At 41.1% G+C, this 26,042-nt stretch overlaps 2 protein-coding genes across 3 annotated transcripts in view; one reads left to right on the top strand and one right to left on the bottom strand.

Annotated features, from left to right (window-relative positions):
- Nucleotides 1–16,732, top strand: part of lmbr1 (limb development membrane protein 1) — a 30,971-nt gene extending 14,239 nt beyond the window's left edge. Inside the window, exons 10-17 of the mRNA XM_018695360.2 lie at nucleotides 3,579–3,668; nucleotides 4,740–4,816; nucleotides 5,311–5,388; nucleotides 8,957–9,030; nucleotides 9,299–9,389; nucleotides 10,037–10,103; nucleotides 13,183–13,344; nucleotides 13,878–16,732. Of these exons, the coding sequence (XP_018550876.1) occupies nucleotides 3,579–3,668; nucleotides 4,740–4,816; nucleotides 5,311–5,388; nucleotides 8,957–9,030; nucleotides 9,299–9,389; nucleotides 10,037–10,103; nucleotides 13,183–13,344; nucleotides 13,878–13,963 (725 nt within the window). The 3' untranslated portion in view covers nucleotides 13,964–16,732. The remainder of the gene's footprint in view (nucleotides 1–3,578; nucleotides 3,669–4,739; nucleotides 4,817–5,310; nucleotides 5,389–8,956; nucleotides 9,031–9,298; nucleotides 9,390–10,036; nucleotides 10,104–13,182; nucleotides 13,345–13,877) is intronic.
- Nucleotides 18–25,371, bottom strand: rnf32 (ring finger protein 32). 2 transcript variants are annotated; one of them, XM_018695361.2, is made up of 8 exons: nucleotides 25,315–25,371; nucleotides 24,486–24,726; nucleotides 24,261–24,403; nucleotides 22,764–22,921; nucleotides 22,172–22,280; nucleotides 18,682–18,849; nucleotides 17,493–17,728; nucleotides 18–3,064 (listed from the first exon to the last, which is right to left on the bottom strand). In XM_018695361.2, the coding sequence occupies exons 1-7, from the start codon at nucleotides 25,327–25,329 to the stop codon at nucleotides 17,498–17,500; spliced, it is 1,065 nt and encodes a 354-aa protein (XP_018550877.1). In that variant the 5' UTR covers nucleotides 25,330–25,371; the 3' UTR covers nucleotides 18–3,064; nucleotides 17,493–17,497. The 2 variants fall into 2 exon arrangements, with proteins under 2 accessions (XP_018550877.1, XP_050922840.1); XM_051066883.1 differs by lacking the exon at nucleotides 18–3,064 and having other exon boundaries at nucleotides 16,883–17,728.
- Between the last annotated feature and the right edge of the window lie 671 nt (nucleotides 25,372–26,042).

Genomic DNA, 26,042 nt, shown 5'->3' with positions numbered 1-26,042 from the left:
GTGGGAGACGTGTTGGCACATTATAGGGGAGGGGAGGGGTTGACTGCCCTATTGGGTGTGATGAAGCATGCCACACTGGAATCAATTAGCATTGAAAATTCAGCCAGGCGCGTGCTCGCACATACACACACGCATGCACAGACAGACATTCAGAAAAATTCACACACATTTGACACCAGCCTTCCTCTATCACTGTCTTACTCTCATAACTTTCTGCTTAAGGGCAAAGCAGCCACCATAGCAAGGACCATATTTTATGTTTAGGAAGTTTTTAAGGATCCATTTAAGACACTCCAGTGCCACTGTCACTGCTGGCAAAATGATTGCCTCATTTAATGTCAGGCCTAGAATGGTAGCCTGGGTAATAGGATGGAAATGAAATCTTTTACAAGAAGTTTTGGCTTGGTGCTGTGGACATTAAAGAGCAGCAACTTTTCAGTGACTTCTGAAAAGAAAACCAGGAGTCTTGTGCTGGGCACAAAGGGAAAGTTTAAAGAGTTTAAGGACGCCTGCATTTCCTTTTCATGTCCACCCCTCTATGTTCCTAAATTCCTCGTTTGACGTTGAATTATCTCAAAACGCAGGAAGTATTTGGGCCAGGTTCCAAAACCTACTTTAATATTAACTCAAGCACGCAACCAAGTGTACAGATGCGAGTAAATGAAGAGGATGAGTGTCCTTTCAAACCAGGGAGGTAAGGGAGATCACTCCCTGATAACGCTTGTTTTTGAATGCTACGCCGGCCACCTCCATAGACTGCCACCTAAGCGTATGGTTCCGTAGGGCTCATTCCACACTGCAATGCTTTGAACTAAATGATAGAATAATTGTAATCTGTTCCTTATCATCCCCGAGACCGTTTGATCTTTACAAGTCACTGTGTGGCAAAAAAAAAATAACAGTGGTCAACATCTCCATGTGTGCACTGAGGCCAAGCTGCAGTTCATTTTTCCCTGTTAAAGAAGTGGGAATTAAAGGCACGGGAGGATGTTGACATGAATGTTTTCATGCACACACTGTATGTACGCGCACACACTCAACATCCGTGCTCACACATAGTGAAACTAAAGGCTAGAGTGGCGTTCCTTTGATCTGCTGAGAGCGTTGAGTAGAAGGCAGTTCAACAACAGTTCACAGGACACACTCCAGAGGTGAGCAATGCTGTCTTCTTGCTTCACCTGTGTTCTCTCTGCATCCAGCCCCTCGAAAAGATTATCCTCTTAGTCAGTTTGTGTTTGTAGATGTGGACGGTTGAGCCACATCAGTTGATACATCTATGTTTATTTACACGTCTGCGCCTTTGTTGTACTCCCTCTACATGCAATTGCCCATTTGTAATGGCATTGTTGACGTATTAATTCTTGCAGATCGGAACGTTATGGCTTAAATTGGCTGACTGGACATGTGTGTCTGTTTTCTTTGTCAGGGGCATGATGAATCTAACAAGTAAAATGTTTAGAGACATGCTCCTCGAACTTCTAAGTAAGCTGCTGACATTCAATTTACGAGAAACTTTTTTTTTCATTTTCGCTTACACAATTGTGCTTTTAAATGCCTTCAGACTAAGGGTTACAACATTTTACATGTTCCAGACAGAAACGGTAATTTGTTACTGGGTCTGAAACTAATTGAATTGGCAACAATTTGAATAATTCCTCAATCATATAAAAGTTATGCTTCAAGCAAAAATATTAAAACATAGTATCTCCTGCCTCTCAAATGTAAACAACAAACAGGATGTGATGGCATGATAATTTGAAGAATTTTCACTCAGCTCATATCAGAAGCCAGAGTACCAGTTTTTGATCAGATGCATTTTTTTAATGGTTTCACTGCAAACAGTTTTAAGTCAGTACTTCAAGAAGATTAGTAATACACAAGGCCTCCTCTAAAGAGAACGGGAAAGGTACTTGAGATCATTTTAGTACTCAGATCTTAACCTGGTAAAACATCTTTGAGATGAATATTTCTTGCCTGCAAGCCGTGCCCAGTTAATTCACTATTGTATGTACGATTTCAACAGGTAATCCGGCTTGGAAGGTGTTCTAAAAGTCCAATATAATAACTAGAGTTCACAAATATACTGCAGCACAGGCATGTGGCACACATACTTGTTCACACCGCCCTTTCAAGACCCTAATCTGCTGATATCAGAGCAACAGAGTGCCTGTCCAGATGCTATGCGTCACAATGACCTTGCCAGTGCCCCTGTTGTCTCAGCATGGTGTTTAGCATATTTGTAGATGACGTAATTTTTCGACTGTGGTGAAGGTTGGAGAGGATACGTTGAATTACTCTGGGCCTTCCTGGCTGCCAGAAGCCTCACTCAGCATCTCTGCCTCACTGTAACTCAGTCTTTTACTTGATGCTGGCAGCAGAAGGGGAAGCATATATTTAACTTCAGTTTGGAATGATGTCATTGAAGATACTGCAGTTTAATTTCTCACCATTTTACCCGTCTGCCTGGAACAAATGATGATACTGTTCTTTGTCTTTAGTTAGATCTACTATTTATCTGTTAGGAATCTACTTTTTGATCAGTGATTTATCTGTGCTGGGTGACAGGTAAGGCCGTGTTTGGAGATGTTATGCACATAGGTGATAGATTAGTTCACTTGTGGCTGAGCAGTTTTGGCTACCCTGAGGCAGAGCGTTCAGTTCATCTCTGGAGAAAAGGAGCTGTTGAACTGTCCGTGACATTTCCTGTTGTGTTGTGACTGCATTTGCTCGGAGGGTTCAAACTTTCCCTTGCTTAGATCCCGGGACAGGTATCTGTGAGGGCACAGACAAGACTGTTAACTCTCTCTCCCTGCCTATCTCACCTCTTTTGCCTACTTAAACCCATCCAGACAGGGCGTGTCATAATGACAGAGGGAAGAAAAAGGTTTGATCAAAGTGATTGGTCCTTCACTCTTGTAACAAAGATGAAAGATGGTATTTTTATTGCACGCTAGTAACAGTGTAACACTGAACTAATTGGTCTTGATCTGCCAATCACCCCAGGGGATGCAAATGGATACTCTTCCACTTTGGCTCTGAGGGGCCTCTACGCTAGTGCGTCAAGCTGGAAGGAAAACAGAGTAAAATAGATAAATTAGCCTTAAATGAGCTGGCCTTGTGGTTTTCCTGGAGAATCCCTTGCTGTCTTCTCCAGCCCGCTCAACCAGTTGTGGCATGTGCTAGACAGCTCCTGACACAAGAGATTATTTTTACTTGTTTGAGATCACATTGTTATGTTCTGAGCAGGATTACTTGTTTTGATGGGATTGCTTAATAAAGATAAGTCAAATACCATGTGCTGAGGTAAGTAGCAGTGAGAAGTTAACATCCTCTTCATAAAGACTTCATCTACAATCTTTTAAAAATTAATTGGCTATTTTGATAATCGATTAATTGTTTGGTTGCCAAACATTCTCTGGTTCAAGTGTCTCAGATGTGACAATTTTTTTGGGTTTTGGACTGTTTCATAGATTTAAATAATTAGCAGATTAATCTATAAAAAAAATGTTAGTTGTTGCCCTGACAATCTCTGATCATGCAGCAAATGTAATTAATTTCAATGATATCTATTTCCCCAGGATCGTCCTCACACACTTATACTCGAGGAAGCTTTGCTCACCAGCTCAACAAAGAATTGGACAATATTAGAAATCAGAGAAATAAACTGGGTAAGTATTTGTATTATGTGACAGCTCTGATATATTCTGTCTTAAAACCTTAAATTGCTGTGGAAATACATGCCAAAGAAGTTAGCTTTTTACATATTGCTGACAGGCAGCTGCTTTCTCTCCTGTCCGCCTTAATTTCTTAATTTGGACTTGGACCAGAACTGCCTGATAATTTTCCATCCATTTTAGGAAATTATAAATGAGGCTTGAGCCTTTTGGGGAGCAGGGTGGGGGGAGGAGAGCACAAAGGCACTTAGGATATTGGACAAGATGCAAACTTTATATTGTAGCAAGCCTTTTAGTGATGTCATTAATTTAGAAGGATGGTGCATATAAAGTGCACTTGGCAAACTTCTCGGGCAGGCAGGGTGGGTGCACTTTGAGAATAAGGAGGACTAACAAGGTTGGAAATAGAGAAAGAAAGTCAATATGGTAAGGACTAAAGGGCAGTAAGAGGCACATTGTAAGAGCACTGTGGATGTCCATAACAGAAGACATAGTGCATGTGGTCTATAGGCTGTCATCAGTGTCTGCAAATATGACTAATGAGCTGTGGAAATAAGAGGAAGATGGAAGATATAAACTTGAAACGTTTCATCTGGCTCGGAAGAATGAGACACATTAGTTGCCCACCACACACACATTCTGACCAAAATATAAATCACAGAATTAATTTTGCTGCATTTCTTTTTATCTAGGATTTATTATTGTTTCCACTAATTAAGGCAAAGTATGGCTAATTAAAGAGGAAGAGCATAATTTTTGATGGTTATGAAATATATATTACCTGGGGGTGGGGGGTTGGTTGCGATGAAAGGTGAGATTATGTTTGGTACACACACTCACGATATGTTTTACCAAACCAAGCTGTACAACCCCTGTAAATAAAGCCAGAGGGTTTGAGGTTTCAGTAGTTGTCTTTGATGAACATATTAATTAAGTGGTGGTGGAAAGTGGTTTGTAGTGGAGGAGTATAGCTCATCATTGCATCTTGTTTTTAAAGAGTTGGTTCTCCATATATTTCTAAAGACAAATAACCTCACACTTTGTCTCCCTCTCTTTTCCTCTCAGAGAGAAGAAAGAAAGCATCAGGTTGGGAGAAGAACTTGTTGTATCCCATAGTGATGCTGATCCTGCTCGCAGGAACGGTGAGTGCTGAGACTGACCTATCATTAAGCCCCAACTGTTTACTCATGGCGTATACAGCCTGGCTGGTGGCCATTGGGACTAACACTGCACTTCAAACCCCATCCTCTTACAGTTTTCCCACAGTGTCTGGGTGGGGAAACCACTTTTGTTTAATAGCTGTTTAAGACAATGCTGAATAGCCACCTGCAACAACTGTGATTTTCAATAGATTATAGTGTGGGAATACTATTTATGCCACCTGATATTGTTAGATAAGGCAGAAAGGCCATGTGAGACGCATGGCACGTGCATCAAACAACCCCCACATTGTTGAGGTTTTGAGAAGCTTAATGTTGGAACAGTTAACAATCACAAGATGGTTATTACGCATTACCATACTTCAGGATCAGCAAGACCCCTACAATTCAATTATATCATGATGGCAGATACTTTAAGGATCTTTTTATAATTATACCATGTGTAAACAAATCTTTATCTTCCTCTCTGTCTGCAGACAATCTCAGTTCTTATGGTGGCACTGAATATCCTCTACCTTCTAGTGGATGAGACTGCCATGCCCAAGGGATCCACAGTAAGCCTACTGTCTAACTGAAGTACATTTTTACCCCCCGCCCAACACACACACCATCACACACCCAGAATGTAAACTGCAGAGGAGCTTGCCTATCAGACCTGCCATGTTCCTGGCGGAGACATAAATCAAATTCCGGATATGCTCAGGTGCATGCTCGAAGAAAAGGCCCGGCCAGATGTTAATCAGGCCCCAGCCTTGTGCCTCTGGTTTTGTTTTGGAAGCTCATTGAAAGTCATTTCACAGCAGTATGCAGAGTCAGTGAGCTAGCTACGTCTCAAGTCTACAGAGGGTGAATAAGCTGCTTTTCCTCCCCTCTGCAAAGGCAGACAAGGCCAGGTGAAGGGCTCCTACTGTGAGGCAGACTGAGTGTGGAATGGCTCTCAGAGATTCACATCTCTGCCTAACATGCAATGTGTTTTAAGCTCTCCTTATCTCTTTTCATCTGCAGTGACAGAGGTGCGTGCGTGCATGTGCTTGCGCGCGTGGGTGCGTTTGTGGTTGCATTCTTGTCTGAGAGGGGGCAACATAATGTATCCTATTTCTCCCTCATTTCATTTCGCGTCTTGCGGGCAACTGACAGAGCTGCCCTCAACATTCCAATTATTTTATTGAGCAGAGATGTTTTCTTTGGCATGACGCGTCGCAGAAAATCCCCCAAATTACACTTGTCATGCAGCTTGAAGCTGTCCTCCCTGACAGTGTGGCCCCACTAAATGGTTTACGCGTTTGTTGAGTTGGATGGAAGCCACACCTCTGATCTCACAGCGCTACGAGGAGAAGGGAGGGGGAGCTCTCATACTCCAAAACAATCAATACTGATATGCTATCCATCTATCTACCTGTTAACCCTACCCTCCAGCTCTCAAAGTCTATCCCTCAAGCACAGAAATTCCCTCCAAGTTACCTGCACACTGTCTGGAAGGAGATAAGGAAAGGGAAGAGAAAGTGATTTAAAAAAGTAGTAGAGAGAGTGGCTGGTCTAAGGTCTGGATGAGGTTCCGTCAGAGCAAAGAGACTCAGACTGTGGGAAAGTCAAATGAGGCCCTGATGTGCTGATTGTTGTGGGGGGAGAGCACAATGGAAGTGCCCTGTCAATGTTTGTCTTCCCTTCTAGCTAAGCATCCCCCTGTAGTCCTTAGCATACTGAGCAGTGCCCCACTCAGCTTTACAGAGCAGAGGATGGAGGTGGAGGAGGATGATGAGGAGGAAGAGCAGGGAGAAGAAGCAGGTGGACAGAGAAGAGAATGCAAAGATGCTGTAGAAACAACAAGGGGGAGGAGATGGGGGGGGGACTGGAGCTGCCTCAGTCAAAGGACACAGGTGTTTTACAGCTTGATGAACAAGCACTAAAAGGGACCAATAAAATTGTTACTGCAGGCCCTCCTCTTTGGTAGCCACCACACTTGACACTGTATTTTGTAAAATGGACAATTAGCTGCACTGGACTGCAATTTTCACCTCACTAATGTTGCCCTTCTCTCAACACACAAACTTGCAGAAAAGCACCACCAGACTTTCACCCACATTGTTACCTAGTGGTTATCTAAGACACTTATTTAAAAGCAAAAATAAACATGAACATTATTACTTTAAGCTTCCATCATACTGATAGACAGCACTGCAGAACTATCTCCTAATTTTTACTTGTATATATTTATCCAAGCAGTCCAACCACATCCATTCTGGCCATGGCAAATATTAATAAATACCTAAATCTTCAGTAATGATTCTTGAAGGTTAGAGCCCAAATGGAAAGGTTTAATTCCATTGCAGTTGGGATATCTCAATACTGTCATCATTTATCTCACTTTGCAATAATAAAACTAATTATGGGGAACAATTTGACAAGATGGTCTTACAGAGAGAGTTAAAGTACCAGTGGGACTACTGGTGGTGCACTCTTTGCCAATAAATGTCCGTAGCTCCACAGTTAAGAAATTAGAAAAAATGACGTTGACATTTTTATGGCAAGATAAAATAGAATTAAATACATGAAACTGCTACAGCTAAAAGAATAGATAGCACAACTCATAGCTTAATTACTAAATGACTAAAGTAACAGCCACAATATGGTGGTTCTGGAGCAAACAGTATGTCAAATGTGCCTTTACAGCCTCTCCCATTTCTGATTCAGACATCTATGACAAATTCTTATAAATCAGTAGATGAATGTGTCTATGAAAATAAATATCTTGTTTAATCTTGTTAAAAAAAATCTTATTAATGAACCATTACTTACAGGACATACCTGAGGTCAAATGGTCAATGTGTAGCACAGTTCTGTATGTGTGTGTGTGTGTGAGAGGCGGTAACCTTGCCAATGCACAGGTATTGCACGATGCTAATCTTGCAAGCAACAAATGCAATGTGTCTGCTGACTGAGCTGCTGCAGGCAGCACAGACGAATATACCAGCCCCCCCACTCGTCTTTTTGACACTCACAAACACACACTCCATCACCCTTCCTGCTACTGGAATGAAAAGAAGTAAAGAGTTGAAAGGAGGCGTACTGTGAAAGCTAGCTGTCCTGAGCACACGCTTACACGCATATGCAAGTGCGCACACCACACACACACACCTTAATGCATGCTCACCCGCCCTCCATTAATAAATGACATCAGATGCTGTCTGCTAATTCTCTGTGTAAGAGAGAAAGAGCACTGCACCATGGCTCTGCAGTAAGCTCCCAGGGATGACAGTTGCATAAAAAGGCATGAAACAACCTGCCAGGCTTTCCTTTTTTCTTCAGGCTCTTTTTACAAAACAAATCAAGATAAGGACACTCAAGGTGGGTAGGAAGAAAATAAAATGTAGATTATAATGTATCGCCATATGATCTTGCATATTTACGAGATCTGAATGTGCAGCATTAAGTTTTAGGCAGTTTTTAAACAATGCAGAGCTTTAAATAAATATGATTCCTAACTTGTATAAATCTGATCACTTCTTACTTGTGGATGTAATGTATAGTACTGTAAATGCCCCATACAATACTGTGAGTGTAGAGGATCATCACTGGTGCCAAGTCCAACAAAAGCAAATACTTATCAATTGACAACACAGATGCTTGGTATGTGCAGCGTATGTAGATGTATGTCTTTCTCCAGCTCCAGTTTCAAAGGGGGAGGGTTTGGGGGTTGAGAGGGTGTGTGTGTGTGTGGGGAGGGTGCGGGGTACGCCGAGTGTGTTTGCTGAAGTATTTGTTTTGTTGTTTTTATGTTTTTGGCGTGCTTTCAGCCTGTACACTCTTCTTACCGTAAGCAATGTGCCGTTTTTGTTTGAACACCTGTTCACATATTGTATGATCGACAGTGATTTGAAAAGAGCCTCTTTCATCTTGTTCCATTCATTACTTAGCCAATTTGACTCTGTCTTTCTGAAGTGGGGAAATTCTTCATGCACCGCGCACTTACTTTGCAGGATTTCTGTAATTGCATGTGTGTGCAACTGCCTGCAGTGCTGTCGTTTCCCATTTTCTTGTTTTTATTTGTGATGTGTTTATATAAGATTGGTGTGTGATGACATTGAATAACCCAGTTTTCTGTCTGTATCTTTCGTCTTCCAGGACCGAGCCATTGGTAACACCTCTCTGTCCACGTTTGGCGTGGCTCAGGCGGTGCTGGAGATCATCCTCATGTTGTATCCTTTTAGTGACCCCCACCCCCACCCCCTTTGTCTGTGGCCGGAGTAGCATGCTCCATGGCCAAGAGCAACATTGTCCAGCCAGCTTTGTTTATCCAGGACATAGTTCAGCCAGACTCCTTCCGGAAGACATGTTCTGCTGTTTCGTCACCTTTTATCATAGGTGAAAAGGTGCAGATTTGGGATACTTAAAAAGACGATTCAGTTAGGCTGCTATGCCACCAGCACAGAAATGTTTTTGGTCCTTGATTGATTTGCTGAACAGCTACTTGATGGTGTCTTCTGTCGTTGGCTTCTACAGCCTGCGTGTCTTTGAGGGTCTCACTCCCAGGAAGGATGACACAACCATGACAACGGTAAAGATGGGATGGAGGGACAGGGGGTGGGGCAAGGCAGGGGAAAGGCTGCTGAGACTGCTCCTGAGGTGCTGATGTGCTTGGGACCCCCTGTGTTTCATCTCTTTCCTCTTTTTCCCCTTCTCTCTCCCGCCGCCTTCTCTGCTCCAAACTCCTACTGTTCACTAATGTTTTCCTCAGGGCCCCTCAATGGCTTTAGTTGATCTGTCCAATATTTGTTTGTGGGTTGCGCAAACACTGGCAAAGTGCAAGCTCCTTTCTTGTACATCAGAGGGAGAGTGGAGTTTTTGCTGAGTGGGGGGGTTGGAGGATGTGTGCTCTGTTTGCCCCATAGTGGCACCTATTCATTTGGTAATGAGTTTGGGAGTGGTGAGGCTTGTTAACTAGCCATGACGCTCCAGTGAAAGGACTTGAAAGGACAATGGAGAGAACCTGGTAATGAGCAACTTCAGAGGTACTAATTGTACAATATGTGGAACCAATTTAACATCAAGTAGTGTGTGTGTGTATGTATGTGTGTCCTGTCACGCCTGAAACTGTTGGTGCAATTGGTGTTTTTTGCTCCCAATTCTCATAGTTTTCTCCTTTTAAAAACTGTATGTTATGTGATTGAGATTTGAAGTTTGATTATCTGTTGTGATTTTTAGATTATTGGTTGCTGTGTGTCAATCTTGGTCCTGAGTTCAGCCCTGCCAGTGATGTCCAGAACTCTAGGTGAGTACAGGAATGTGTTTGCCTGTATTAGAAAGTGTGGATGTGCTAATTTCCTTACTCACACCTAGTATACACAGAAATGTAGTAGTAGTTCTGACACGTTGGGAAATAGGGTTTTTCTTTTGCTGGGAGACGATTGATAGAAATTTAATATACAGAAATAAATATGATGCTACAGACAGCAGTCGTTTAGCTTAGCTTAGCATAAAGATTGGAAACAGGGTACCAGCTAGCCTGCATCTTTCTCAATGTAAAAAAAATCCACCTATCAGCACCTTAAGATCACTAATTGACAAGTTAGTAAAACGTAAGGAGTAAAAACCAAACAAGAACTGAAGTCACTGTTATTTTATTGTTCTTATTTGTTATTTCAGTTTTTGTACACATTAAACAAACAACAAAACAATGAGTGAACCAATGAGTTTTAGGGGAGCTGGTAGGTGGATCTTTTCACTTTTGGACAGCTACTGGCATGTGGTTGTAGCTTTATATTTTGTGGAGGGAAAAAAGCATATTTCCTACAAACTATTTCTGTAAGAGATGTATAGGTTGAACTAAATTTTCAGAGGTGTCATAATAACCCTGCCATAAACATCCAGAAAGAGTAAATGACCCTCCCCCACAGCCGTATTCAGTACCACCACCAATACCAGACCATTAAGGTTAGGAAGTTGAATTCTCCTATAGTTTCCCATAGTGACGTTAGAAAGGAGCGCAGGGAGAAGGGGTAAAAATGACAGGAGTAGCACCATCACAATGGCACTAATAAACATGCAGAGTGCAGAGCACAGCTGTTCAAATAGCACTACTCTGTGTGTGTATGTGTGTGTGTGTGTGTGAGAGAGACCAACAGAGTGGGAGAATGGGACGGAGCAAGCATACAGTGACTCATTGGGAGCTTTACAAAATATCAACAGGTTCTGCTTTGTGACACTGAATAGATGAAAAGGAATAAATGCATGAGACAGAGTTGAAGAAAAAAGGCCTCCCAGCAAAGGAAAAAAAGACATGGAGAGTTGAGTGTGACGAAGTGAGATGTTAAGAGACAAGAAGGGGGTTTGTGTGTTGATGTGAGGTGTTTTTTGTGCGTATTGGTGTGTCAGTGTGGGAAACATGCACTGTACAAGAGGATGAGGAACTGTATGCTGCAACACAACACTATGCTGAATTCTGCTTTTTAACAATGTACTGACAAATATCAGAAACCTGTTTCCACTCACACATATTTTTCTGGCATCTTTTTGTAAAACTGTTAAGAAATAACAAACCTAACTTTGATTCATATGCAGAGACAAAAAAAGAATCTTGCTGTGCCATATAATCCTGATGAATCAGATATATGCATCTTGGCTGCATGGCCAGCTGCATGCTAATGTCTCCTACTCTGCCACTGTGCCCATGACATTTCAAATGCCAAGAATCTTTTTACCCCCAATTAGATTTTCTCAAATTACCAAACCAAGATCAGAACCTTTGGCATTAGAAATGAATTTAGCCAGACCACAGTGGCAAGCTGCATCGACTGGGGTCTCCATCATCTCTCTCACTGTCTGTTCACAGGCAATTTTGTTAAAGGTCCCTGATGCTTGCAAACTGCTTACTGCGGCTGTAAATACATCTCTCAAGACACTGAATTCGATTGCCCAATCTAATTGACGACAGAGGTTGTGAAGATGTTACAGGAGAGGTAGAATGTCCAGAGACCAGGGCTTCCTCAGTCCAATCCAAAAATCATTTCTGCATACAGACCATACAGACGACTGAATAGATAATTGTTGTGGTGCATAGCTTTAACATATTGATGCATTAATTTCCTCAATCAATGTTGCATGCAAAATTAACATGTCATGAATACCATTAGTAATATTAAGTACAATTGTACACTACAGCTTAATTATCTCCCTACATTACATTAGTATTGGATGGCACAGCTAGCTCTTCCTGTGGCAGGGTGCAGGAACACGTGGATTGGCAGGCTAAATTGGATAAGCAGGAAAACAATAGGGTGCTGATGGCTTTCCAGGCAGCATGTGATCAATTGTGACAGATGGTCCGAAATTGGTTCTAGCAGTGTGGAGCTAAGAGGAGCCTGCAGGAGAAACTGCTACTTTATCTCTGTCTGAAGGTCCTCGGAGAGAGAGATGAAGTCCACCTGCATACCAACCTTTGCTGCTATACTTAGTCTCCCATTTTTTCATATCCCATAGGGAACAATCCTCACAATACAGTACAGCTAGACACAGTCAAGTGATGAAAATAAGCATGAACTTGGCAGTGTAGTGGTTGTTTGTGTAAGTCTGAATGGATGGCTGTTTCTATAAAATAAGATAAACTTTAAGAAAAACTCAGCATTGTCAGCATACTTGCATATTAAGGGTAAATTTTTGCAACCCCTACGCTTCAAACTTATAAGATTGTGTGTGTCAGGGGCTGACTCAGGTGGATATGGGTACAGGTGACTTTGATTCTATGGAATAATTGGGAGTAGCTGTCTTTTTTTTACCTTACTTTGGCCAAATGGGACCTTAAACATGAGCTTTTTAGAGACATAATGCTGATAGGGCTAACAAGTATCCTTACAGTCAGTTACATTAAGGTAACTTGGTTTAATATTATTTTTTGTCTTTCTTCACACTGAGATTATACCTGTAACACACATTAAATTGTTTTTTTTCTATGTAAGCCCTTCTTTCAGATTAAGCTTTTGTACTTGTTGAAAGTTGGACCATTGGAGAGAGACATTTTTCTAAGTGCCTAAGACTGCAGACAGAGACTTTCCTGAATTGTTCCATTTGCAGCAGCCCCAGGCCTTTAATGGGAAAGAAAAAATTGTATGAACACAATGCTTACCCTGTCAAGAGGGAACTTGGCTAAATTAACTTCCTGCATTTTCTTGGAGGTTTTTTTTTCAGTAATTTGGACTTCAGGAGAAATACTTCGCACCATTTATGAAGAGTCATAACAGGTCAAAACTAGCTAGTAATTGCATTGTCATAGTTTGTATTATGGGTGACGTATTTCCCAATAAGTATCAACTTGCTGTCTAACCTAGTTATTTGTTGTGTCTCTCTCTTCACAGGTATCACCAGGTTTGATCTCCTGGGAGACTTTGGGAGATTTAATTGGCTGGGAAACTTTTACATCGTCCTTTCATACAACCTGCTTTTTGCAGTCGTGACAACGCTTTGTCTGGTGAGAAAATTCACCTCGGCAGTACGGGAAGAGCTCCTAAAGGCCTTAGGTAAATTTATCTGTTTATCTGTTTGTTATTCATGTATCCTGAAGGTTTTTAATAGATTACAACATACTATTTCTAGAATGCACCACACAATCTTTCATTGTCCTGCAATGTTTAACAAATATTTCCTTTGACATGATGGATGTGGCGTAGACTATAAAGCAGTCTATTTTGACTACTCAATTTCATCCTAATTTTAAATCCACAAAGGTTTGGTCTGAAACACTGACAGCACAAACCTGTGCTGTGGCTTTGGAGAGAGATAGTGTTTCTCTCAGACAGCACAACCTGGAGTGACAAAATGGAAGAAATTGCAGTGAGATCCAATGTGCTGCGGGACTGACATGTGACAGAGGATGGGGCTAGTCTCAAAGGCTTGTGGTGACAGGCCCTGGATGTTTGATACACAGGGTGGGATAGGGTTAGAAAATGTCACACAGAGGGACTGAGGGGAAAAAAGCACATCAATACCTCTGTCTAAGTGAAAGTCTGAGGCTTTTTAATGAGATTTCTCTCCCTTATCTCTTCCTGCCCAGGTCTGGATAAATTGCAACTGTCAAACAGCCCCACGGACCCTGAATCTGGGAAGCTCTCGGCCAACGGGCATCAGAAAACTCTGTGAAAGGGACGACAGATCAACACACACGCACGTATACATACACACACGCACACACACACCTTAGCATAGCCAAAGGGAGATTTCAACAGTACTGCCTGACTGCTGAAAGGTGAAAGGGATTGGAAGGAACTTAATAAACCCAGGCAGTGTCTGACGGATGCTGCAAATGGAGGCTGAGAGCAATTTAGCTTCGTGACATTCCATCCTCTGCGTCTCAGATGGAAGCTGGGACAGAGCCAGGGATGCGACTGAGGAGTGAAATAGACTGGCATCACTGCAGTGACCTTGATGTTGACCTCAACTGCGACTGTGACTTTAAACCACCCATCTCTTGCTTCAGGGGCACTACCCCACCCCCCAAAGCATTGCTAGTTGGTATTCTTCTACAACCTCCTCAACCTGCACTAGACAAAAGCGAGAGAGTAAAACAGGTGAAACGATGCACCTTCTGTCTTTTTTTAAGTCTTACATTTAACTAAAAGCCAGTGGGTTCTTTTTCCATCACCCTGCTCTTTCTCTGTATTCAGCATATTAAATAAACCCCCACAGTTCTAATGTCTATGTCCATGGTAATCGGTGTCAGTGACACATGGAGCACGTGCAGTTTTTGGTCTCTAATCTTTGGTCTCTGATTGCTATGTGAACTGCTACAGGCATGATAAAGGTGTCAATTTGTCATTTTTGATTTAAGCTCAAAATGTGAAAATAACATAATGTGCTTTGTGAAGCATGAAAGAAGTCATTTATTCACATTCGTCACAGCCAGTACATTAAACTGCATATGCATTGGCACTGTCGTTACTGATAGGCCTCAGATTTTAGCACTCGTGCTGTCATTTGTCTTTTTTATTTGGCTTTACTCAAGTGCGCTTTAACTTTATTGATGATGTCATTAGTTTGTATGAAGTAGGGTAAGAACTTTTTTTAGGTGCTCTAGATTTGACTTGAGCTACTCTACAAATGGGAAACTATATAGGAGTTTTATCCACTTCAGTTCCAATGAGCAGAATGCTTTAGTGCTTTTGGAGCTGAGCCTGTGGTTGTATTTCCGAAAATTTTATTATGCACATAAGAAAATGTCATATTTTTGCTCATCCCAAAAAAGTTAAATTCACAGGGCACAAAAAATGCATTAGTTGTTTTTGTAAATGTTGTATCTACATGTACATATTACATTGTGTTTCATACCTCTTTTGCATTATTTGGATGTAAATATTGGGCTCTCAGTGAGCCCACTGAGGGTCTGACTCACTAAGCAATCTGTTTTTTTGTTTGACTTTTTTTTATATAAACACCTAAATCTAATGCAAACCTGTAACAGTCTTCACATACAGAGTGCATGAGTGAAAATGTGCAAGTTTGCAGATGGTAGAAAGACTTGGTGACTCAGGCCCCATTTACATGTTGTTGTATTGCTGCATAATCTTCTGAACTGTGATGTTCTTTGTCTCCAGAACCACCTTAAATGCCTTATACGACAAGCATCTCACAGGCTTAATGTTAAGGTTGTTTCCTGTTCTGTGTAGTCCGTTCATGTACATGTACATACTGAAAGTGTACATGCACATTGTTTGTTTGTCTCTAGACAGTTCCACTGTGATCCCCTGTACACCACTGAGTTTCTAGTCTAAAGCCAGCTAGATATAATGAACATAATTTGTTTTTGCGATGAATGTTGTCACAGTAGCTCTCATCCAGTGAGAGGCTCCATTTTGAGACTCATTCATTACCCATAAAACTTGAGCACTTGCTAAGAAAGGGTTGAGTGATCAAATGATGTTGTTTTTATGGTGTTATAGATGTCATGTGTTTTCATGGTGACTAATATGACATGATGATAATGACAAAGGAAAAGGAAGGAAATTTTAGTTTATATGCATTTAAAACTTTTGTTTCTCAGGACGGAATGTTTTACATTAAAGCTGTCTGCCATTTGTTATTGCTATATTACAAAGACTGGATTTAAAGACAAATTTGTAATTCTCAATCAAACAACTCATGCTGAAGCTATCTTTCCAAATGAGCAAATTGGATCTATATACCTATAACGGCTCTTAGCATCTTACCAAACCTAAAGCAGGACCATGTTTCTAACTTGAAAGATGTTGTTACAAGATTGCAGGTTACCCCAATTCTTTACCGACAGAAACATCTGGTACAGTGTATGCTATCTCATGCTCATACTACCTGTCTTCAGCTGTTTTACTGATGCTAGAACTATACTGATCATTCGAGAATGTGAAAAATCAAGATGGCACAAAGTGATATGGTAAAGCAAAAAGGACGATACTGTAAACTGCTGAAATTGAATTTTATCTCTCAGATAAATTAGTGAAAGGATTTTATTATTTGGTCTGGATCAACTACAATCACTACAATGGCTCAATATAGATTGTGCTTACATCCACTGAGCTGTAGACTTTGGTAATACTGGGCTCTGGGCTCTACTATATCTGCCAGGGAAGCATCACAATCATACCCCTCCCATTATCTTCTGAGGTGAGAGCTGACGGGTCCGTTTTCTATTCAAGCAAGCTTTTCTGGTTGCCTTTACAGTACATCTGTGTTGTATGGGGGTTTCAAAAGTTGACAGTTGGCCTGTACTGTAAGTGAAGCAGCTTTTATTTCTGTCTGTATGTCAGTCGGTCTCTGCATGTAATTTTTGGTACATGTCATGTGAATGTATTTTTTACAATGTCTCAGTTTGCAAAATTTTTGTTTTGTTATTTTTGATGTTTATGTGTTTGCAAATAAAAGTAGAAAATGCTTCAATATCTTTTCATCAGTGGTGGCTGACAATTGAACAGGCTTTTTTAGTTTGACATGATCAAAGAACAGCGGTGTGGCGTCTGCGGCACCCCAGTGAAAAGTCCATAATGTCAGAATTTCCTGCATTCTACTGTCTAGTGTGACATCTCCTACAATGTGGTACTTCACTTTGACCAATAGGATGACACAGCATTCTCTGGCATAAATGTGGCATTAGGATTATATTGGCGCCTGTTGTTTGGATACACTTTTACACTGGTGACCACTGTGAAAAACAAAAAAATGTGTAGTCTGATCACAGCTTTACTCTCTTATAGTTACACAACATAACATCCTGTAAAGCCACAAACCTTTCATCTTTTCATTTCTTTTTATGCACACCATAAATGGGGGAGATGCAGTGTGTTCAGTGAGTTTTAGATTTTCTCTAGGCTTATTGTTTTTAACTTGGAGGGAGCCAGGCTAATTGCTTTCCCTGCTTTCCATCTTTATGCTAAGCCAAACTAATTGCATCCCTGCCCCAGCTTTAACATACAGACATGAGGGTGGTAATGACCTTCCATCTAACTCTTCTTTGCAAGTAAGTGAATATAAAGTATATAAAGAATATAAAGTAAGTATATTACCCCAATACAGAAGTATTCCTTCATTCTGGTTATCATACAGTGTTGTAATAATTGTGTTTACTTTAAGTCCAGGGCATTTGGACCTACAAATATTACTAAAAGGGATGATTTCAATACCATCTTGCATAAATCTGTACCTGTTTTAGATGAGTTTTTTGTGGTAGGCAGATCTGCACAGGGGACATGAAGGTCTGCTGTCTGCAGCAAAGGACTCAAAGGCCTCTAAGCAGAGCTGGTGGAAGAGATGGGAACAGGAGAGGAGCACGGTTCGTCTGCGTTGTTGATGGCTGGATCTATCAGCTTCTGTTGGGATGTCCAAGCTGCACAGTGCAGTCAGGCAGATGGGGCAGTCCCAGACACCTCTCTGGATAACCTGTCAGAAACAATCAATTTAAGGTCTTCAGCTACCTTAAGAATATTTACAGCTCCCTTTACTGGGGTTCATACTGGAAGATGCATTGGTAGCTGCATAATAAGGAATTATTTTGCACAAATCTAACTATCCTGTTGATTAGCAGGTAATTACAGTGACTTTGTTCCTCCCACTGCTCAAGAAAAGGCCATTCACTGTGAAAGAACTCTGAACCAAATCTGTTGGCAACTACCTGACAGGTTTGATCAAACACGAGGTGATAGCATGTTTACCAGTGATCCTTATAAAAACAAAGCAACACATGCACAGCTCTGCCAATGATTAACCAAAGACAGCTACTTGTACTGAGGGGCCAACATGCCCCACTGTTAAATGTTTCACATCGGGCTGCACTCCGCTTTATAGAGTTTGCACCCGTGAAAAAGGTGCAAGGTATGTGTTGAAAACACATTCACTGTTTGATACTCCATGTCAAGGCTGAGGCACTCCTGCCTTGTGCTCAACCTTTTCACACCAGATAAAGAAAAAAAAAAAAAAAGACATCTTCTTTGCACACACCCCACCCCCTCTATGGAAAATGGTACTGGCTGCTATGAAAGCCAACAATGGAGCCTTATGGAACAGCAAATCTTAATGTCTTTTCAGTTCCTCCGCAGCAGTCCAGGCGATGAAAAGCCTGCCGTGCATTATCAGACTGGCTTGTGTTTTTTGTAAACACAGAGGATTATTAGCCTTCCCACTGCCATTCATTTGGTAAAGTGAATGATCACCTCAGGAGAGATGTGTACTTTCTATATAGCAGCTGTGATGCTGTGTCTCCATGCAAGCGTTAACATGTCAAGGAAAGGCAAGGCTGGGTGTAGAGGAATCAGACTAGGATTAGATATTTTTGCAGAGCCACGTTCAGTGATACAAATGGCTTCTGGTTCAGCAGAGTGTGTCTTGTTCCTGACCTGGCTCTGTATTCGGTCCCAGTCGTTCTCCTGTGGTTCGGAGATGCTCTTTCTCTCCAGCTGCTCGAACACTCGTCTGCTTGATGACAGGGAGCGGTCGATATCACTCAGAAAAGCCTCCGTGTCGGTGTGACAGTATCGGACAAAGCTGTCATTCAACTCCTGCAACTAATTAGAAAAACCATTTTATTGGCACAAAGGAGGCATGTTTCATTCAGATACACAATAGAGTCGTGTTTTCGGCGAAGGCTAATTGTGTGTGTGTATTGTAATGGCTGAGGCACGCTGACAGGGTGCAGTTGTTAAACAGCCAGATCAATACAGTCACGTCTCCCACTAACATGGAGAATTAATGGAAACCAATAAAAAAAGGAAGACAATGCTGGGAAACATGGAAACACACACATCTCTGACACTTTTCTGTCTCAGACACACTCATATAAACATGTTCTGTTTTCTGTCCTGTACACAGTGTCTGAACAATTAATGAATTACTACTCACTCCAAATCATGTGTCATGGAATTACCAATTTCTCTCCCTTGAAATAACTTCTAATTACTGTCTATATGATTTTACTGCCATTCTTCTGGACCAATGTAGCCAGCAGTAGCCAGCACTCGTACACGTATTTTAGCCACCTGGTGAGAGTTCACATTACATGGATATTCATTCATTATTTTATGATAATAATGTCTGAAAAGTCTATGAAACTGCAGTTAGTTAATTAAAGACAACAGAATAAATTAAATATCATAAATTCAAATACTTTAAATTTTATGGACTTAATTTCTGGTGTATGGTCAAATTATGATGAGCTTAATCACAGTCTTTTAACAGCTCTGATTCTAGGATGTGAATTTTCAGTAAATTCTAATTTGAATTTCAAGTATTTCCATTCTCTGTCAACTCTTCCATTCTCAAATTGACCATTTTCCAAAGACTACCTCCGGTGTCTGTCATCCCATAACTCATCTGTCTTCTCCCCTTTACAACAGCTGTTGCTAGGCAACAATTAATGCCTGCATATGCATATTACTGTTTATATAAAAAAAAAACATATTCAGTTGTAAATGACAATGCTATTTGTGTGTGTATATATAACTTTCAAAGGCACTATGCAGCTGACCATCTCCATGACAACTGAACATACTCTGGCCACCAATGAAGGCCATGAGATGTGGCTGAAAGTTCCAGAAAAACCAACTTATTAAAGACCTTGTGATAAGAATGTTTTTCTTAAACATTTTTACTAGTTCAGTAACTGTATGTGATTGCAGAAAACTATTCAAGAACCCAGGGCTGCAACAGACTGATTAAACTATTTTCTGGGTTAATCTTTTGGTCTGTAAAATGTCAAAACTGTGAGAAATCCCTTCACAGTTCCCAAATGGCCAAGGTAATCTTCAGATTGCTTGTTTCATGCGATGAAGTCTAAAAGCCAAAGATACTCAGCTGACTATCACATTCAGTCAGACTTGTCTTTCTGTGTGCAAAACACATTTGTCAATCAACTAATAATTGCAGTTCTACATTAATCTGATACACCACATCTAGGAAAAGTAATGTAACACATTACTTAAAAGCAGCATTTCCTTCAGCACCTGCTTGCACAAATGTACATGTTTTCTCTGTCTCTGACTGACTGACACGCACACACACAAATACAAACCCCAACCTTAGCCTGCCACAGTGACATGAGAATTGCTTTACAGCTAGGCTTTTATCACTAATTAAACAACTGTTAACCATTCGGATGGAGGGTTTTATGAGCCTGGCTGACTTTTCGACAGTCAAGGCAAACAGTACAGCCTCTGGTGAACTTTGCCTTGCTCCACAGTAGATGGGGACAGGAGAGGACACAGAAGGAGAAGAGGAGGTGGAGCGCAGAGGCGTTATCTCACAGCAATCCATCTAGATGTCGGTAGTGTCCCCCTTAATGTGTTGACTCAGGGTCGGACCTCTGCAGCAAGTAAAAATTGAAAGCTGAGCATCGGGATCAGCTGATAAGATTTCAGAACCTGACCTGATATGTAGATGTTTTTTTCCCTAGGGAACACCTGGGGCTACATGGTACAAAGATGCTTTATTGCCTCCTGCTATCACAAGGAAAACTGAAAGAATAGGTTTCTCCATCCCACACAGGTTCCAGCCCAGCACTAACACGCCTGTTTGCATTACAGTCAGCTAAGCAAATAAGTCTTCCCCTTGAAAATCAAGTCTATCAGACCTGTCAGCACTGTGTTGCACAGCTCAAAGCTCTTGAAGATCATCCTCAGTGTGACAAAAGATATGAGACAATCTCCTGACCACCCACGACCACTGAATCACACAACTTGAATGTAAAGTGGCTGACAGCGTCTGTGACTCCATCCCCGAGCATGTAGACCCGGACATGGCCTAATGTGTTAGAACAGAGTTAATTGGATCAGTAAATGCTATGTCTTTGTTTACGTGACATGTTAAGGCACGGTTTATAGGCGAGATGATGGAGACTGACAGGGGGATGGGTAGGACACTCCGACCCTTGCACCACATTATAAGTGTGACCCTCATGCATTTGTCACTTTTGCTTAATCAGCCTCTTTGAAGCACAGGAGCACTCTGCATGATTACAACACTCCACACAGAAATAAATATTCCTGTTGTTGATGACAGTGTACATACAGAACATGTGATTATCTCAAGGTAGGGTCATTGGATGAATTTGCATGAGAAATTACATTGGATCCTTGAAAAACTGATATCTGGTTAAGACAAATGATCAGTGTCATCTCTGGTCATCCAAGGCCTCAGCTGGGGGAGGTTCACTAGGTGGCAATGTTCCCTTTTCCTGGGAGGCACCATGAAGGCAACACAGTCCTGAGAGTCAGACGACCCCATCCACTGGCTGTTCTCCAGACCATCGGTCAGCCACTTTTAAATACTCCCGCCATCAAGTCCAGTGGTTGCATGATTTATAGCTTTGAAATGGGACAAGAGAACAAAGCCTGAAATGACAACCTGCGTCAGGTGTCCAAACACCCTGGCCAACTTCACCTCTTCACCCTTTCCTATCCAACCCAGTAACAGCGCCACACTGATCGATCAAGGAATACCAGACCCAAACATGCAAAGGAGACATCTTGCTTTTGTGTTGACCCTGGAATGCCCAGACTGTTTGACTAAAACACAAAACTCTCTCCACATTAGTGGACAAACAGTGTATGATTCACAAAGCATCAAAGGAGCTTGAGGGGGTGAGAGCAGGTGAAGGTGTATGTGTGGGTTAGCAGCGGGGTCAGTGAGTCCCTGAGACCAACGTCTCGACCCTCAAGATGTGATGTTCATTACAGCCTTTAGTCAACCAACTAAACAGTCAAAGAATGTCTGGGTGAAATGAAACTTAAGGAGACAGACACTGGGCAATGTGACCTTATGTGTGTTCAGTGTGGCCAAAGAAGCATGATAAGATCCTGATGTGATCACTTCAGAGCAGAAGTCCAAACTTACCTTTGCTTCAAAGAATTTGCGGCGCAGGTCTTTGTCTTTTGGGCAGACTGTTTTCCTCATATGTCTGTACCACCTCCGAGCAACATAGCCTCGCCAGCACGCCTGAATTCTACACATACACAAAATACAGCCACAAAAAAAACAAAAAACAAAAACAGAACCAATATAAACAGATCATCTATGGGATGTTCAAAACTAATTGTTAAATATTACATAAATATGGTAAAATTCAAGCTAGGTCGAGATTTGAAGAAACATTTATTAACTCATTTATTAAAAGAGATTGAATTACATATAAACAGTGCATGGAGAGCAAGCATGTTTTTGAGTGGATCTTGATCATGCAATCTGAAAGTCTTCTATAGACTAAAGCATTGCTTGACTTAAATACAACATAAACAAAAACTAAATAAAAAAACCCATATTTGTATTTGACAATTTTTCCTTCAACAGTGCTTTAAGATGCTGGTTTTATGGAAATGACTTGATGTGATACTGTGATGTACAATGCTTCTGAGAATGATAATGTCTTTCATGAATATAAAACTATTTTTTAATGTTATATTTTGTATCTCTGTTTCCAGGCATTTACCTGGTAGCACACTGGTGTCTGAAGAGACGAGCTGCATCGTGTATCACCCGAGTCTCATACTGCTCCCTTCTGCACATAGGACAGCATTTCCTCCCAGAAAACCTCTCAAAGGCCCGCAGACATGCTCTGTGGAAAACGTGAGAGCATGACAGCAACACCTACAAAGGGAGAATGATTTAAGTTAACTAGTTTATATGAATATACAAAATAGTATCACACATGCTGTAAATCAAGAAGCAACATCTAAAGTAGAGTTTAGATTTCATAGAATGACTATATCGGGTTGCTATTCTCTTGAGGATGTGTATTCAGGTTCTCTTTAAGGTTCTCATACAGTACCCAGTCTATGCTTATGCAGCCTGTGTATGTGAGCTTAAAGCCATGCTAAATCTGTGTGTATTCATGCACATATGTGAATGTGTGTATCTGCCTTTAAGTGTTATTTGCCAAGGGGATAGAGGGAGTCAGCATGACCCCCAGTGGGCCGACTGGGACCTGGACTATAGTCTCCTTCTACCTGTGAGAGGGGTTCTTTTATCGTCTGAAAGGAGACAGCCACAGCTATGGGGCTTTGCACACAAACCAGTTTACTCAGATCTCTAGAGGGCAGAGGGGAGGCGTATTGATTTCCTATTGTTTTTGGCCTTACCAACACACTCCATCACCAGTGAAAGGGCCCCCCTGCAGTGCACAATTTCCAAGAGCTCCACAAGCCATTAGACCAGAGAGAAATTTCACTTTCCACAACATTTAAGGGTACAAGCTACAGTTTAAGGTCAGACATACAATAAAGTAATGGAATAGAAATTAAATAGAAAGGAAGGGAACTTTCTCCATAAATCCTGACCTATTACAGACAATTTGTGGTTGGTATTAAAATTGTATGAGCTGGATAGAGTAACAAAGATTCCAGTCCACACAACTGGTTCAGAGCAACTGCTGCTGTAAGCATTTTTCATTGTCATATTAATGCCTGAAAGCAACACAAGACTGTAGCACAGTGGCATTGTTACAATATGAAGGCTTCCAGGAAAATGCCAAATCAACAAAGATTCCCTCTTGTCACTTTCCCTTGTTAGCAGGCTCTAATTAACTTTTTTTTCCTGAGTCAAACTAATATTTACATGTGCATCTATGGCAACTGTGCTTTGTGAGGCCGCCTATTCTAGTCCTGCATTCTTGAGGAGATTGGCATCTTAAAAGGGGATCGGAAAGGTGTAAAAGACTGAATGACCCTAACAGTTACACACTGATTGCTACATCATCACGTCACACTTGAGTTCCAAGGCAGTATGGGTAAATTTGTACAGTTGTCTACACAGATTAGAACATACAGGAACCGCAGGAGAGGGGGCTTTGTGTGTATGTTTGTGTGCTCATGTGTGTATGCGGAAACTCCCTGAGGACAGACACAGAACATTCAAAACAAGTAACAAAAAAAGGAAGAAAGAGCTCTCTCACAGAGTATTAACAGTAGCTACTGTGTTGGGGGAATACCTGAGGCTGGAGGCGAAACTCCTCCCTGCATATTGCACAGGGCTGAGCTGATTCCCCCTGCTGAACAGACCTCGCCTTGACCTGCATCCATTCGTCCTCTGTCAGTCTCTCTGCGGGGGAAGCCACCAAACCCATTTTCTGAGCTAAAAGATATAAGAAATATACTGATGAACCTTTCATGAGTGAAAGTCCTAAACTTCAAGACATATCCTAAGTTTTTTCTACCTAATGTTAAAGGAGGTGGAGCAGGATCGAGGACATATTCTCTCTCATTTCCTCCATCCTGTCTCTGCTGCAGACCATTCTCCACTCTTCCTCTTGCATGTGGATTTTTGGGTGTGTTTCTTTTGCATCTCAGCAAAGGGTCAGAAAATGAGAAATTTGGATGCAGCAGGGTCCGTGTGATGTGGTCTTGAAAGGCAACTGAGGTGATCACCAAGTTGTTGCTTGTTTTAGACTTTGAGCTCTGAAAAAGATGTTCACCACTGCAGTTATAGAACATGATTAATGAGGCACTGCTAACTTTATAACTTGGGCAAAACAGCAAATGTAGACCTCTTATTTATATTATACCAGAATAAGTAAAAAGCAATAAATACAACTACATATATTCCAAAGTAACAAATTTCCCTTTGTCTGCATTGTTCCAGACAAAAGAGTGGAACAATGCAATAATAAATTACTGTATGGTCAAGTGGAAAATGCTATAATTGATAGCTAATTAACGAATGAGTGAGTCAAATAAATTACTTTTTCAGACCGACAGAGCTCAGCTACAATCTCCCTCTGGTTCCCCGACAAAAAGGCAGGTCACTATTTTTACTGTGAACTGAACCGTGTGGAGCCCAGTCCGCACAGGTGTTTGTAATCTAATTAAGCTACCAGGTGCAAAACAGCAACTTTCTCCTACGACAGAAACCGGACAGAGTCTAAAGACAAAATGTACGGATAAGAAGAAACCCTGATGATATATATACCGCAGGTTTTCATATTTGAACAGTTTTATGAATTAATAATTTAACAAAGTTGAGTGAAAAGAAGCTAAAATCCAAACCTTCCGCATTGCCATCCTATCATCACAGTGTTTGAGTGGTTACCAGGTAACCTGTCCCCGCCCCTCGCGTCACCATCACGTTGCCAAATCACTGGCTCTGATTGGCTGAGATGAGACCTCTGGGTTAGCTGATCGGTTATTATTTCCAAATTAAAAGCACCATAAATTAAACTGTGTGATGTCTCTATATAATATGTAAATAACGACATTTGTAGAATATCTCAAGCACCTATTGAAGCCTCTCTGTGATTTAGATTATACATTTTTTTACAGCTTGAATAATGTAATATTACAATTTTTTATTCTGTGATAAGTGTAAATAACTACATTTACTCAATGTGATTTTTTCTTAAATTGATATTTAAACAAAACATACGGGGATGGGGTTGCAACTTTGTTAAGCCACAGAGAAAACGAATGAATGATATCTAAAAAAAACTGACTTGAAAGTTAAGTAACCAAAGTAAAATAAAGAAGAAAACCAGAAATAAGGGCATCTACACTGCACACCTCCCTCCCTCTCTTAACTTTCCCTCCATCTTTCCTGTAAACATAAAAATGCCTTACTTATACAGTTTTGAGATATTTATATTTGAGTAGCTACTTACTCTCTGCACCACTACATTTCTCTTCTTTCTTTCATTACAAACGATGATCAGTTAATGTTACATTTAATAATATAGGACTGATATGATCGTTCTGCTGTATAATGAGTACTTACCTGTTAT

This window comes from Lates calcarifer, linkage group LG24 (assembly GCF_001640805.2).
Source record: "Lates calcarifer isolate ASB-BC8 linkage group LG24, TLL_Latcal_v3, whole genome shotgun sequence".
Taxonomy (NCBI): Eukaryota; Metazoa; Chordata; class Actinopteri; family Centropomidae; genus Lates; species Lates calcarifer.
This window is presented reverse-complemented; position numbering and strand designations above follow the sequence as displayed.

Bases quoted from the DNA above. Each gene is read 5' to 3' on its own strand.
- rnf32 (XM_018695361.2), bottom strand. The intron at 24,404-24,485 runs GTAGAAAAAACT...TATATCTTTTAG, and splicing joins TCCACCTCCTTTAACATTAG to CTCAGAAAATGGGTTTGGTG. The intron at 22,281-22,763 runs GTAAATGCCTGG...GTGTATGTGTAG, and splicing joins AGACACCAGTGTGCTACCAG to AATTCAGGCGTGCTGGCGAG.